Source organism: Nothobranchius furzeri, chromosome 3 (genome assembly GCF_043380555.1).
Source record: "Nothobranchius furzeri strain GRZ-AD chromosome 3, NfurGRZ-RIMD1, whole genome shotgun sequence".
Lineage (NCBI taxonomy): Eukaryota > Metazoa > Chordata > Actinopteri > Cyprinodontiformes > Nothobranchiidae > Nothobranchius > Nothobranchius furzeri.
Genome location: NC_091743.1, coordinates 40,627,661 through 40,643,327, shown reverse-complemented (window position 1 = coordinate 40,643,327; position 15,667 = coordinate 40,627,661). Strand labels below are relative to the sequence as shown.

Sequence of the window (15,667 nt, the reverse complement as noted above, 5' to 3'; positions counted from 1 at the left end):
ATGCCAGCATAATAAAAGTGAAATGCCCAGACTTCACATATAATTATTTTTATTTGCCAACAATGTGTTCAAACAAAAATCCTGGAATTTATTTTCCAGTAAATGCCCACTGACGGGTCTTCATGTTAGCAAAATCACTTATGAGATCTTTAAAGTCCAATCCTTTGGCTAATTGGCTTTCAATAGAAAGAAGAGCTAGGCTGTTCAGTCTATCCTGGGACATTGTTGATCTCAAATAATTTTTCACCAGTTTCAGTTTGCTAAAAGCCCGTTCACCCCCAGCAACAGTCACAGGTAGTGTGCAAAATATCCTCAGTCCAATACAAACTTCTCCAAAAATGCTCTGTAATTGCATCCTGTATGGCATTAAGCAGCTCAAGAGGAGACCAAATGTGTGGAAATGTGGCACCATATATTGTTCTCAGGTGTAGCATCTCATTCTCAAATTCAGCTGTGAGATCCTTGTAATATTTTCTCATCAGTGCCTGGCATGATATCTTCATCTGCTCTTCAGTCATGTCTGTCATGGTTCATGATGTTAAGCTTTGCTGATATGCATTGATATATTAAATACATATGACATGAAATAAACCAGGTTCTCTCTGTGAATGTAATGTACTCTAAATGTTATAATCCCTGCATTATCAGCCAAATTATAAGATTGTCCGTTTTCAAGATCAAATATAAAGAAATTTAAAATAGGCTTAAAATATCTAACCAAGTCAATAACAATCCTCTAACACCAGTGTCATCATGCTATACGAAAAACAGTGGCAGCTTCTCATTCCTGAGATTACCACGAATCCATCGATACCAAGTTTGTCCTGGTCCATGACTGGGAAGGAGCTGAAATATCCACACAGAGTGAACCTGTTTTTACTGCGAGGTCCGCGAATTAATTGGCGGCGGCCGCCCACGATAATAATTCTGATTAATATATATATATATATAAATTAGTGTTTTCACTGATAACACTAATTAATTTATATTTGATCTTGATGGTGAAACTAAAGGCGTTTAACACTGAACACCTAACATGAATGCAGCTTCTGAGAGCTAGCTAATATCAGCTAAAACTGTGTTCTGCTGCTGGCTGCTCACCTTCCTTCTTGAAAACCCTAGTCAATACTTGCTTCTGTTCAGTTAACTTTTTCTCCTTCTTTTCTTTTCTTTTCTTTTCTTTTCCTTTCTTTTCTTTTCTTTTCTGGAAGCCAGATTTCCCTTTGTTGGGAAAAGACATGCCTGACTCTCCTGCCTCCAGCTCTGGCTGTCGGCATCTGCGATGTCTCATAGCTGTACATGCGGCCGTGCAGCCCCTGGCCGCTGGTGTGGACTAAACCACTTTGCACATTTTTAAGGGGTGATAGATGCCTCGGAGATTATTCAGTTATTATTTTTAAGGCGAAATTATGTTTCTGAACCCCTTTATCCAGGTAACGGGAAGTTTATTAAGACATTAAGTTGGGGGAAAAAAACAATAACAATAAAACATTTTTATTTAAAGCTGTCTCAGGGCCCCTCCCTGCAGTGGGCCCTGGGTAAACAGTACCCTTTCCCCCCCCAGTCCGACGCCCCTGGGGCAGAGTATTGTTCCTGTTAATGTTTAGTGTGAGATGATAGTAAATATTCCCATTCTTCCTCCAACAACTTTACCTGATAAGCTAACTTTAGGCAAACCAGCAGCACAACAAATATTTTCAAATAAGACTCACAAACCTGAGTCAACACCAGTCTCATCAGAGCTGGGGTTCTGTCGCCGTACTTTTGGTCTAAAAAACGTCCTCATGTCCATCTTCACTCATGCGTTTCAGGCAGAGAGTGTAGAAGAAGCCGGCTGCTGAAGGGCTTCTTCTTCAGTGGTGGAGGCTCAGGCAGGCTGTATACAAACTACTGCCAGCTGCTCCCTCTCTGTTGGACTTTGGTACTGCATGTTACTTCCATGATTTAGATCCGGGACTTTCCATGAAACATCCGGGGCTTCAGCCCAAGTAGCCGGGCCTAACGCCGCCCCTGGATGAAACATAGCTGAGTCTTCAGCATGACGATGGTCCCAAACACACCATCCAGGTAAAGAAGAAGTGGCTTCATAAGAAGCATTCAAGGTCCAGGAGTGGCCTAGCCAGTCTCCAGATCTCAACCCCATAGAAATCTCTGGAGGGAGTTAAAAGACCGTGTTGCCCAGCAACAGCCCCAAAACATCCCTGCTCTAGAGGAGATCTGCATGGAGGAATGGGCCAAAATACCAGCAACAACCTTGTGAAGACTTGCAGAAATCGTTTGACCTCTGTCATTGCCAACAGAGGGTTTATAATAAAGTACCGAGACGGATTTTTGCTATTGACCAAATGCTTGTTTTCCACCATAATTAGCAAATAAATTATTTAAACATCAGACGGTGTGATTTTCTGGATTATTTTTATTTCTCATTTTGTCTCAAAGGTGAGGACGTACACCTGAGATGAAAATTACAGCTAGGCCTCATCTTTTTAAGTGGAAGAACTTTTGCTCCACTCTTCATGCTGTCATAAAATATAATGGACAACTAATTTTATTAGTATCTAATATTAAATAACAACAGGAAGGAATCTGCTGTGTTTTTGTTCATTAAAGGCTGGATGGGAATATTACTTTATATCCATTTCTGCTGCATAAACCTCCAAAGCTTTGGGTGACAGTGATTGTTCGTGAGGGGAACTCTTCCCTTTAGAGCAGAGCGAGCCGTTTCATGTTGTCCCTCTGCAGAGTAGATCAGACTGAGACACGTTTCTGACCTACAGTCGCTGCAGAAGACAAAGGAAACTCCTGTTTCATCAAACACGCACATTAGATTCGGTTAACTTCACATGCCCTAAGTTCAACAGCTCGTTTAAAGCGGCGTGCAGAAACCACAGCTGTTTTATGCTGAGCAGCAGGGCTGGGGTTGCTCAGAAGGACTGGGAGATGACTGATAAGTTATCACCAAAGCCACAGACCCCAAAGCATCCACCTGCTGCCGACGACGCCACTCTCATCCTCCCTGTCAGTTAGTCAGCAAGGGTCTCACACACACACACACACACACACACACACACACACACACACACACACACACACACACACACACACACACACACACACACACACGAGTGAAGGGTCATTACAAGCATCAAACCTCTCATTTTAGGGTCCGTTGAATCCTGTCATGTTCTATAATCTGTGGCTGCAGCTTCATTTCACTCGTGCCCATGATGGTTCACTTGCATCACCTGTGTGTGTCTTCGTAGCAGACCTGCTTTGCTGCGTGCATCAAGGAGAAATAATACTTCCATTAATGTATTTGTTTTTGTCTTGTTGAGCATGGCCCTGTGAACGTCTGGGCCCGTCGCCCACCGCCGCTCGGCAGATTAGAGAGGAAGCGAGCCCTGGACAGAAGGTCTGATTTTACCCACAAGTAACTTATCTCTGGGACATTCTTATTATCTGCTATTATTGCGTATTACAAATCAGTATTCATACACATAATCACTCTCGATTCCCCGCCCGCTGACCTCAAAAACAGGAAAACGCTGTGATGATGATGCACAAAAGGGGATGAAAGGGTTTTACTAAATCTACTTCATGTGTTTCCTAAACCCCGCATGAGCAGAGTCCACAAGTCAAATAACCAGGAACACAAGTACAAGCCAGGAAAAAAGATGATTATTTGACAAGCACTTCCATAATTTATATTCTTTCCTCAACTGTCTGTATCTGCTGTTTATCTGCAGCAGCTGTCAGCTCAGCCCTCGGGAAATGGAAGCAAATGACAGGGACAGATTAGCAACCACAGGCCCGCTCAGTCACACGGCTGTCCGTTAGCGGCCCTCTCCCTCCTGCTGTAACTGTAAGATCCTTCGCCGGTGCACCAATAACACAAACAGCCTCACGCTTTACAGTGATGCTAGATTTGAAAACTCTATTTGAGGCTGCAAATCTCTGTTAGCATGGAGCCAAAAGTTCTGTTAGTATCAGCAGGAGAAAAGAAAATCCTGACTATCTCATGAAAGCACGACTGGTGCTTCTGTGGCGGATAAAAAGGCTTTTCCTGACGCCAGCTTGGTGCAGCTTGTGACTCATGGGTTCAACCTGTGAGAGGAAAGCTCCCCGTCGTGGTAACAGCAAACACTGCAGCTGCAACAATCAGCAATGTTCAAGAAGAAAATTAAAAAGCAGTTTGGAGGATTTCTCAGCCGTTTTATTATGAATTGGCAGTTGTGTTGTTAAAATGAAAAGGCATTTAAATGGTTTGCTTTCATCGTGCACAGGTAATAAATTGCAAAGGGATATAATTATAAATATTCCTCTCTCTCTTTTGAAAAGCACATTTTAATTCACTGTAACACTTCTGCATCAAATTAAAGGGAAAGAAAGCAAAGTGTCAGAAATAAAAAGTGGCATTTTAAGTGAAAGTGCTCCACATCGGAGCACTAACCTCAATTAAAACATAGGATGTGTAAAAAACTGTGATTTGGAAAGGACACGTAACTGAGGGAGTCTACAAAGACTAGAGTTGTGTTTATTTCATCTTTTGGCTTCTGCTCTGAGCAAAAGTCGCCCTCTTGTGGGAGTTTGGCGACATTACAAGAGCAAGTGTTTGCAAAGAACTCCACAGTACACAGGCTTGTCTGAAAATAAAATGTCCAATCACATAGAAGACACACTAATATCTGTATTTTTGTATTCTTAATTAAGCTAAAAGAATAAAAGCTTAAACTATCTTAGCTGTCTGATTGAATTCTGTCCAAGTGGTTATTCTTTTCTTAGCCAGCCCCGGGGTTCTGATCGTGGTGGAGGCCTAGCTGTTGTTTTCAGAGACCATCTTCCATGTAGCTCTACAACCTCTGGTCACTTTGCTTCCTTTGAACTGCAGCAGATTAAAGTCGGGCGTAAGGACCCGTTCTACTGTGCTGTGGTCTATCGTCCACCTGGTCCAAACAGTTCTTTCCTTCAGGAGTTTAGTGACTTTCTATCCTCCACTGTGAAGCTGTCCAGACTGGTGATTGTGGGTGATTTTAACATCCATGTTGATGATCCCTCTGATCTCTTTGCCATGAATTTCTCCAGCCTCATGGACTCCTTCAGCTTTACACAGCATGTTTCTGGCCCCACACACACCAGGGGGCACTATCTAGACCTTGTTTTTACCCTGAGTCTAAATGGTGACAGTGTTTGTCCTGAGGACGTTTATATTTCAGATCACCACTGCATTTTCTTTAACTTGTCAGTTTCTGCGTCCCCACCTCCTGCTCGCCGTATAGTTAGTTCTCATTTTCTTAATGAGAGCACAGCTAGCAATTGTTCTGCTGCTTTTGATCCACCCTGTTCTTCTGATAACGACCCTGATTCCTTAACTTCTCAGTTCAACGAACACTGCCTCTCCATTCTGGACAACATCTGTCCTGTCAGAACCAGATCAGTTCCTGCGGTGAACCCTACTCCCTGGTTTAATGACAGCCTTCGCAGCCTGAAGCGCCAATGCAGAAAAATTGAGCGTTTGTGGAAGAAAACCCATCTCCACGTCCATCTGCTGCACCTAAAGGATCTTCTGTCATCCTTTAACTCTGCAATCAGAGACGCAAGGGTTTCCTATTTCTCCAACCTGGTGTCCCAGAGCAAAGGGAACCCCAAGGTGCTGTTTAACACCATCAGCAGCATCGTCTCTCCTGCCTCTCCTACAGCCTCCATCCACTCTGTTGCAGACTGTGAGAACTTTCTGTCTTTCTTTGTGGACAAAGTCAATAAGGTTAGATCTAGCATCTCTCCTTCAGCCTTATTGCTGCCTCTCCCGACTCCAACCAGGCCCATCATCCTGCTTTGCTCCTGTTTCTTTGCCTGAGTAAACCAAACAAGTTAACTCTATGAAGACCTCTGCATGCCCCCTCGACATCTTACCCTCATCTTTGTTTAACTCTGCTTTTCTGTCCATCTGTCCCAGCGTGCTCTCTATAATTAATGCTTCTCTGGTTTCTGGTCAGGTCCCTGCTTACTTTAAGAACGCTGTAATCCACCCGCTTCTTAAAAAAACGAGTCTCGACCCCTCTCTCCATAGCAGCTTCAGACCCATCTCTAAACTTCTGTTCATCTCCAAGATCTTGGAAAAGGTTGTGGCTAAACAACTCACAGCTGCTCTTGATGAACATAACATCTATGATAGCTTCCAGTCTGGTTTTCGTAGAGCTCATTCTACTGAAACAGCTTTTCTTAGGGTCTCTAATGACCTTCTGACTCACAGTGATGCAGGGGACTGTTCTGTTCTGGTCCTGCTGGACATGACGGCAGCCTTTGACACTGTTGACCATCACCTGCTACTGGAGAGGCTGAGAGACTGGGTAGGCCTATCAGGATCTGATCTGGAGTGGTTCTCCTCTTATCTCTCTGAGCGCTCCTTTTCTGTGGCCGTCTCCAATTTTAGGTCCTCCACCACCTCCCTTACCCATGGTGTCCCACAAGGTTCTGTGCTGGGGCCTCTGCTCTTCCTCCTCTATCTGCTTCCTCTTCAGCACATCCTGAGCTCCTTCAAAGGAATCTCCTACCATCTTTATGCAGATGACATCCAACTGTACATCTCCTTTAAGCCCCAGGAGATGTCTAAGCTGCAGCTGTTACACACAGGCTTAGACTCTATCAAAACCTGGATGGCTGGAAGCTTTCTACAGCTGAATGAAGATAAGACTGACATCCTCATCTGTGCCCCAGACAAGCTGGTTCCCAAAGTCAGAGACTCTCTTGGTCAGCTTGCTTCCCACACCAAACCTTCTGTCAGGAATCTGGGTGTGACCTTTCACCCAGCTCTCACCCTGGATTCTCATGTCAGTTCTCTTGTTCGCTCTTCCTTCTTCCATCTCAGGAACATTGCTAAGCTGAGTCCTATTCTGTCCCGCTCTGAACTTGAGACAGTTCTCCACACCTTCATCTCCTCACGCTTAGACTACTGTAACTCTCTTTTCACGTGTCTGAGCAGAACCTCGCTGAACCGTCTACAGGTGGTTCAGAATGCCTGTGCTTGACTTCTGACCAAGTCCTCCAAACACACCCACATCACCCCGCTTCTCCTCCAGCTTCACTGGCTGCCAGTCAACTTCAGGGTTCATTTCAGGATCCTGGTTCTGGTCTATAGGGCCTTACATGGACAAGCACCATCTTACATTGGTGATCTTCTTAGTCCAGGGGTGTCCAATCCTGGTCCTGGAGGGCCGGTATCCTGCATGTTTTAGTTTGAACTCTATTTCAACACACCTGATTTCAATCAGCAGCTAATTAATAGGCTTCTGCAGAGCCTGACAAGCTGCTGCACAGGTGTTTCAACCACTGAATCAAGCCTGTTGGGAGCAGAAAAACCACAAAACCTGCTGGATACTGGCCCTCCAGGACCAGGATTGGACACCCCTGTCTTAGTCGCTACACCCCCTGCAGGTCCCTGAGGTCCAGTGATCAAAGCCTACTGGTTGTGCAGCACCAGGCTAAAGACCAAAGGTGACAGGTCATTTGCTGCTGTGGCCCCCAGACTCTGGAACTCTCTCCCCCTGAGCCTGAGATCAGTGGACTCAGTGGTCTCCTTTAAAAAACAGCTGAAGACTCGCTTGTTCAAGCTGGCTTTTGTATGACCTTCTTCACCACTCTCTCTTTATTCTGCTCTCCCCACCTATTCCACCTTCCTCAGGATCCACTGATTTCCCTCTTTCCTGTTCACTCTCTCTCTTTCTTAACATTTTTTAATCACAATTGTCCATTTTTTCCCATTTTAAATATATCTTTAAACATTTTCTAAATGCTTTTTTATATTTTTACATTTTTTGTTTTTGTGGAGCACCTCGTGATTTTTTTTTCCTCCTCCTTGAACCGTCACCTTATCGTGGTGGAGGAGTTTGAGTGCCCTAATGATCCTAGGAGCTATGTTGTCTGGGGCACTTAGTGCCCCTGGTAGGGTCTCCCATGACAAATTGGTCTTAGGTGAAGGGTGAGACAAAGAACGGTTCGAAGGATCTTTCATGGCGGTGAAAACGAAGAGTCGGAGTACCCGGCCCGGAGGGTTACCGGGGTCCCACCCTGGAGCCAGGCCTGGGGTTGGGGCCCGTGAGCGAGCGCCTGGTGGCCGGGCTTTCGCCCATGGGGCCCGGCCGGGCCCAGCCCGAACCGGATACATGGGCTCGTCCAACTGTGGACCCACCACCCGCAGGAGGAACATGAAGGGTCCGGTGCAATGTGAATCGGGTGGCAGACCAAGGCGGGAGCCTTGGCGGTCCAATCCCCGGACAAGAAAACTAGTTTTTGGGACATGGAACGTCACCTCGCTGGCGGGGAAGGAGCCGGAGCTTGTGGCAGAGGTTGAGCGGTACCGGCTAGATATAGTCGGACTCACCTCGACACATTGCATTGGCTCTGGAACCCGAGACCTGGAGAGGGGTTGGACACTCTACTTTGCTGGAGTTGCTCCGGGTGAGAGGCGGAGGGCTGGGGTTGGCTTTTTGTTAGCCCCGAGACTCTCTGCCTGTGTGTTGGGGTTTACCCCGGGGGACAAGAGGGTAGCTTCCTTGCGCCTTCGGGTCGGGGAACGGGTCCTGACTGTTGTTTGTGCTTATGGGCCAAATATCAGTTCAGAGTACCCACCCTTTTTGGAGTCCCTGGGACGAGTGCTAGATAGTGCTCCATCAGGGGACTCCATTGTCCTGCTGGGGGACTTCAATGCTCACGTGGGCAATGACAGCTTGACCTGGAGGGGTGTGATTGGGAGGAACAGCCCACCTGATCAGAACTCGAGCGGTGTTTTGTTATTGGACTTCTGTGCAAGCCGCAGTTTGGCCATAACGAACACCATGTTCGAACATAAGGATGCCCACCGGTACACTTGGTACCAGGGCAGCCTAGGTCACAGGTCGATGATAGATTTTGTAGTCGTATCATCTGACCTGCGGCCGTATGTTTTGGACACCCGAGTGAAGAGAGGGGCGGAGCTGTCAACTGATCACCACCTGGTGGTGAGTTGGATCAGATGGCAAGGGAACATGCCGCGTAGACCTGGCAGACCCAAACGCATAGTGAGGGTCTGCTGGGAACGCCTGGCAGAAGAACCTGTCAAGACGGTCTTCAACTCCCACCTCCGGCAGAGCTTTGACCACGTCCCGAGAGCAGTGGGGGACATTGAGTCCGAGTGGGCCTTGTTCCACTCTGCGATTGTCGAGGTGGCTGTTGCTAGCTGTGGTCGTAAGGTGGCCGGTGCCAGTCGTGGTGGCAACCCCCGTACCCGCTGGTGGACACCAGAGGTTCGGGGAGCCGTCAGGCTGAAGAAGGAGGCCTACAGGGCGTGGCTGGTCTGTGGGTCTCCGGAGGCAGCAGACAGGTACCGGATAGCCAAGCGGGGTGCAGCAGTGGCAGTTGCCGAGGCAAAATCCCGGGCGTGGGAGGAGTTTGGTGAGGCCATGGAGAAAGACTATCGATCGGCTCCAAAGAGGTTCTGGCAAACTGTCCGGCGCCTCAGGAGAGGAAGGCAGCAACTCGCTCACACTGTTTACAGTGGGGATGGGGAGCTGCTGACGTCAACTGAGGCTATAGTCGGACGGTGGAAGGAATACTTTGAGGAGCTCCTCAATCCCACCAATGCGCATTCCGAGGAGGAACCAGAGCTGGGAGGCCTGGGGATGGACTGTCCGATCTCGGGGGCAGAAGTTGCTGAGGTAGTCAAACAACTACACAGCGGCGGAGCCCCGGGGGCGGATGAGGTTCGTCCTGGGTATCTCAAGGCTATGGATGTTGTAGGGCTGTCATGGTTGACACGTCTCTACAACATTGCGTGGTCATCGGGGGCAGTTCCTAGGGAGTGGCAGACCGGGGTGGTGGTCCCCATCTTTAAGAAGGGTGACCTGAGGGTGTGTTCCAACTATAGGGGGATCACACTCCTCAGCCTCCCTGGAAAGGTCTACGCCAAGGTACTGGAGAGGAGGGTCCGATCGATAGTTGAATCTCAGATAGAGGAGGAGCAATGTGGTTTTCGTCCTGGCCGTGGAACTGTGGACCAGCTCTATACCCTTGCAAGGGTGATGGAGGGGGCATGGGAGTTTGCCCAACCAATCCACATGTGCTTTGTGGATTTGGAGAAGGCTTATGACCGTGTCCCCAGGGGCACCCTGTGGGGGACGCTCCAGGAGTATGGGGTGGGTGGCTTTCTGTTAAGGGCCATTCAGTCCCTTTACCAGAGGAGCGTGAGTTTGGTCCGCATAGCCGGTAGTAAGTCGGACCTGTTCCCAGTGAGGGTTGGACTCCGCCAGGGCTGCCCTTTGTCACCGGTTCTGTTCATCACTTTTATGGACAGAATTTCTAGACGCAGCCGTGGTGTGGAGTGTGTCGAGTTTGGTGGCAGGAGAATCTCGTCTCTGCTTTTTGCGGATGATGTGGTCCTCCTAGCTTCATCCAGCTCTGACCTTCAGCTCTTGCTGGGTAGGTTCGCGGCCGAATGTGAAGCGGCTGGGATGAGGATCAGCACCTCCAAATCTAAGACCATGGTTCTCGACCGGAAAAGGGTGGCTTGCCACCTCCGGGTCGGGGGAGAGGTCCTACCTCAAGTGGAGGAGTTTAAGTATCTCGGGGTCTTGTTCACGAGTGAGGGTAGGAGGGATCGGGAGATCGACAGGCGGATTGGTTCGGCATCTGCAGTGATGCGGACGCTGAGCCGATCTGTCGTGGGGAAGAGGGAGCTGAGCCAGAAAGCCAGGCTCTCGATTTACCGGTCGATCTACGTCCCAATCCTCACCTATGGTCATGAGCTTTGGGTAATGACCGAAAGAACGAGATCGCGGATACAAGCGGCCGAAATGAGTTTCCTCCGTAGGGTGGCCGGGCTCAGCCTTAGAGATAGGGTGAGGAGCTCGGACATTCGGGAGGGACTCGGAGTAGAACCGCTGCTCCTCCGGATCGAAAGGAGCCAGTTGAGGTGGTTTGGGCATCTGGTCAGGATGCCTCCTGGACGCCTCCCCGGGGAGGTGTTTCGGGCATGTCCTGCCGGCAGAAGGCCCCCGGGTCGACCCAGGACACGTTGGAGAAGTTACATCTCCAATCTGGTCCGGGAACGCCTTGGGGTCCTGCCGGAGGAGCTGGTGGACAAGGCCGGGGAGAGGACGGCCTGGAGCTCCCTAGTTGGGATGCTGCCCCCGCGACCCGGACCCGGATAAGCGGAGGAAGACGACGACGACGACGACGACGACCTCGTGATTTTTATCTTGCGGGGCACTATAGAAATGATATTTTCATCTTCTTCTTAGCTGCTCATTCAGGGATTTATTGCCCTCTTGTGGTTATTTGGCAGCATTACAAAAACATGTTCGCAAATAGAAAAGGAAAATCCTGTTTTATTTGCCACATAAAACTCAAGACTGCATTAAAATATTAAATTTATGTCTAGAGACACAAAAATGCTTTTAAAAACATTATAAAAAACTTATTATAAATGCATACATGTATCTCACCGTGATGTTAGGTCTATGAATATACACATAAACTTTAAAAATCATCCAGTGATGTTTTAAATGCTGTCTTTCACAGTGGGAAAGCACCTACGAGGTGGATTTCAGACCTCTCCAGGATTTCTAAGTGGGATGTTCAGTAATTGTATTTAGTGGAGCAGATTTTGCTCTCCAGATCTACACCGAACAAAAATATAAACTCAACACTTTTGTTTTTGCTCAAACATCTGAATACACACACAAAACAACCATAACTCTCAGATATAGTTCTGAAATCCGTTTACAGGTGTGTTAGTGAGCACTTTTCCTTTACCAAGACAATCTCACAGGTGTGGCATATCAAGGTGCTGATTAGACAACATTTATTTCAGCTACAGTTCTTTATTCAACATCATAAAATATTCCAAAAGTACTGGACTATAACAAACTTTAATATAATTTTACTACACTTAATAAATCTACTAATAATATTAAATAATATATTTTTAAATTATTAATGAATCTTTTATTATTTATAATTTATTTATAATAGAAGCTGGTAAACGTTTTGTTAGAATTGATGCTTCTCATTAATTTAAAAAATCTTAAATACAAATTAATGTTTCCATTTCATTATTTAAAACGTTTTAATCAGTTGTGGTGCAAATTAGATTTGTGGTGCAAGACTATTGTTGAAAACTCTACAAATAACCACCAGAGAGAAGTAAAATACCAACGTCAGAACAGAGACAAAGATGAATTAAACACAAGATAATCACCTGCTTCTACCAAAAACGGCGTTTGGGGCTTCTAGTTTCTTTTTGAATAGTTCTATTTAAATTAACCTTTTGATGCATGAATTATGAGATCTTCAACCATGATTTTTTAACAAGTTGTTTCATTCATCTTTAGGTGTGAATGAAACAAATTTCATATTTACATATTTTTGGTAACATTAAATTTACTAAAAATTTATGTCCACCTCATGTCATTCTGAACATGAAACATGTTGGCTTGACTTGCTGAAGTCCAAATGGAGGGGCTCGAATGCAATAAAGTCTTCAACAGATGTGCTTAATAGCAAAAATAAATAAATAACAATTTGGAGTACCTGTCCACTGTAGTGACCATGATGCATCAAAGGGTTAAAAACTTTACCTGTTTAAGGTTTTTCTAACACTTACTGAAATCTGATAAAAAACAATAAGAAATCACCAGAGGAGAGAAAGCAAAGGTAGAAATAACCATCTGTTCGTTCTTCTCCAATATAGATCACACACACTCACACACACATGAGAACTCAGGAAGGCTGCAGCCAGGATTCAAACTTGCAAATGTAATTATAATTTTGATCCCTTTGAAAGTTCTAGTAAAAACAATATAAAAAAAAAGCTTTATTTCACATCGGATTTTTAAAAAGTTAATTCTCCACCCTTCAAACCAGATCTCAAATGGTTTTTTGTTTTCATACACTTGGTACTTTGGACAGAGGCCCTTGTGCTTTAACTTGTATTTGGAGCCACTTTATTTTGCGTATTCCATGACAACTCGATCGGTTTGGGTAGAGGAACATTTATGGAATTTTTACACCCACTAATGGGTACATTACAGTAATTTGGGTACACGTTAAGAGAAAAACATCCCAGGATGAGAGTGGCTGGTTTTTTTAGGGGAGAATTTAGTTTTACTACTTATTCTCCAGTATACTTGGACTTTTACTGAATAAGTTAACAAAAGCTACTGTCATCACCCACAACATTCCCATCACCTTCTCAGGTGGGATCATCAGTCATAGCTAGGTTTGTGTGTGTGTGAGATCGGACTTTGGAGAATATATTTATGATATTATTGTTGTTTTGTGTTATTTAACGTTATTTTATTGTGCTTATCTCTCGTTCTTCTGCACCGAGTACCGTAGCAATTTCCTGCTGTTGAGATTTTTCACACATTTGGCAATAAAACCCTTCTGATTCTGGAAACTCGTTATAACTGAAGACAACACAAGAAAAATTAAATATATTTATTTCTGATGAAGCAAGCTTAGAACTCAAAAATAAAATACACGACCATTACACTGTGAAAAACAACGATAGCTTAGATAATCTGTCAGCGGTTTGTGAGACATAAAATTTGGTCCTGGGATAAAGCAGACGGTAAAAAATAAAACCAGCAAACCAGCTGAATGTGGTTCTTCTGTCGTAGCTTATATGAGGTCTGTTTAAAGCACTTCAAGTCTGAGGATTGAGAGCCTTCAACAACTAAAATACAAAGCCACGTGTGTAAAAACTAAACAGGTAAAGCGGCTTGAGACACAGAACAGCTCACTGCGCTACATCATTTAGATCCTTCGACATGTTGCTGGAATGTAGCCAGACTACGTCCTGTCAGTGGCTTTTACTTCATGTAAACATTAACGATCTAGTTTTACTTGTGAAGAAGCATTACACACGGCGTGCTGTTAGGGGCGGCCTGCAGAAGTTTCACCGTTTCTTTGCAATGAGCACACCGAGCAGCACCCCTGACAGCAGCAGCACTCCTGCTAACAGCCACTTCTTCAGGGTCTCCTGGAACCTCCTTGCCTCTGCCGCAGCTCCTCGCCCATAAATCTCTGCAAAACAGTCCTGCAAACCAACAAAGACAGAACAGCAGAGACGGTGACTGCACCTGTGACACATCGTTATTTTACTGCTCAGAAACAGGAATCTCTGCTTTAATTAAACAAAAGTTCAAATGTGTTAAATTGTACTCTAGCACTCGCCTTAGGAACCCTATTTGATTTAAAATGTGTTTTGTAAAGGAGGTTCCAGGTGACCTGGCCCATCTGCACTCACCCATCCTCCTTGGCTGCTGATCCACAGCCCGATCTGATCATCCAGGTAGGTGGTCATCCAGTCTGCAATGCGGGGAACCAGCTCGCTTAAATTCCTCTCCTTACACTGCACACACAGCAACCCCCCAAAGACAAAGAGGCCCACCACCCGTCCCCAGTTTACCCCATCTCTGAACAGCTCGTCCAGCACGCTCTTGAAGCTGTGGTAGGCCGTGTCTGGCGTGATATCGAGCTGCAGGGAAAGGTGACTAAAACTCTGTGCGTATAAAAGTTCAAACTCATCTGCTGAGTCCTTTAGAGCTGATTTCACTGCCTCCATGCCACCACGGGGGGCACAAGTCTTCCCTGGTGGGCTGTCCCTGCTGCTGACCAGCCGGCCATTGCTAGCAGCTGAATTGTCCCAGTCCTCCCGAGTCTTCTTACCCCCATCCTCTGGCCCCAGCAGAGACATGGGACAGTTCCTTTGGGACAACTTGTAGCTGATGTAGTACTCCACCAGCTCTCTGTTACTGTGTGGCATACTTTCTTATTGGGTCCTTCAGCCTATTTAAACCCCATGATTCTTTAGAGCGTTCCTCTGGTTCGGTCAGGTGTCAGGTTGTGATGCTGCATGCAACAACAACCTAAAGGCACAGAGAAACAAGGCCACCATTAAGCAGCCAGCAGGGTTACAGCACTTGTGCATGTGTGGCTCCTGCTGACCAGGAATCAGCTGATTCGCCCTCTTTGGGTTTTACATACATTCTACAGGACACAAGGCTGGATGGAGACTATAACTTGCAGACTTAACCTAAAATACATCAATCAGCAGCTGCTCACCATTACAAAGTCCAGTAACATTAAGTAATCCTTATTTTCGTACCTGATATGCGAGTCTAGAAGCCCATTTTCCATCGCGACCACCTCCAGCTACAAGTTACGTAGTTTCACTGTTAGCCTCACATGCTAACTAGAAGCTAAACTGTCACAATAAACGCACTAATAAGTACGAAGTGCACGAATAATCTTAGTCTCACATAATTGTTTACGACAGCCGTACTTACCGCTGGTATGAAGTTTAAATTGTAGGTAAGTACGCGGCTACAGAGATAAGATGTAGACGGGACCGTAAACACATCAACATTTTCGCAGCTGTACTGTGGCCCGCATCGTGATGCCCGTTGGTAGCTGGCCAATAGCGAAACAGATCCGTACAACTGACCCGCCCTCACAAGCTTCTGCACCAATCAGCGACTAAGCTGAACCGGAAGTTCAGAAATCAAATATAACGTATTGAAAAACGACTGAACGCTCCCCGCTTTGGTTGTATTGCATGAATGAGTTTTTGAAGGCCTTCTTCCGTTTGCGTGTAATATCTAACGTACGTTATTTGTTTAGGTATTGTAAT

The 15,667-nt window shown here is 46.0% G+C and overlaps 1 protein-coding gene across 3 annotated transcripts; it reads right to left on the bottom strand.

Annotated features, from left to right (window-relative positions):
* Nucleotides 1–13,455: 13,455 nt before the first annotated feature.
* Nucleotides 13,456–15,458, bottom strand: LOC107385866 (bcl-2-like protein 1). Of its 3 annotated transcripts, none has more exons than XM_054747905.2 (4): nucleotides 15,324–15,439; nucleotides 15,143–15,241; nucleotides 14,282–14,903; nucleotides 13,456–14,071 (listed from the first exon to the last, which is right to left on the bottom strand). In XM_054747905.2, exons 3-4 carry the CDS (start codon nucleotides 14,798–14,800, stop codon nucleotides 13,931–13,933), a joined length of 660 nt encoding a protein of 219 aa, XP_054603880.2. In that variant the 5' UTR covers nucleotides 14,801–14,903; nucleotides 15,143–15,241; nucleotides 15,324–15,439; the 3' UTR covers nucleotides 13,456–13,930. The 3 variants fall into 3 exon arrangements, with proteins under 3 accessions (XP_054603880.2, XP_054603890.2, XP_015815502.3); XM_054747915.2 differs by having other exon boundaries at nucleotides 15,143–15,189; XM_015960016.3 differs by lacking the exon at nucleotides 15,143–15,241 and having other exon boundaries at nucleotides 15,324–15,458.
* Nucleotides 15,459–15,667: the final 209 nt, after the last annotated feature.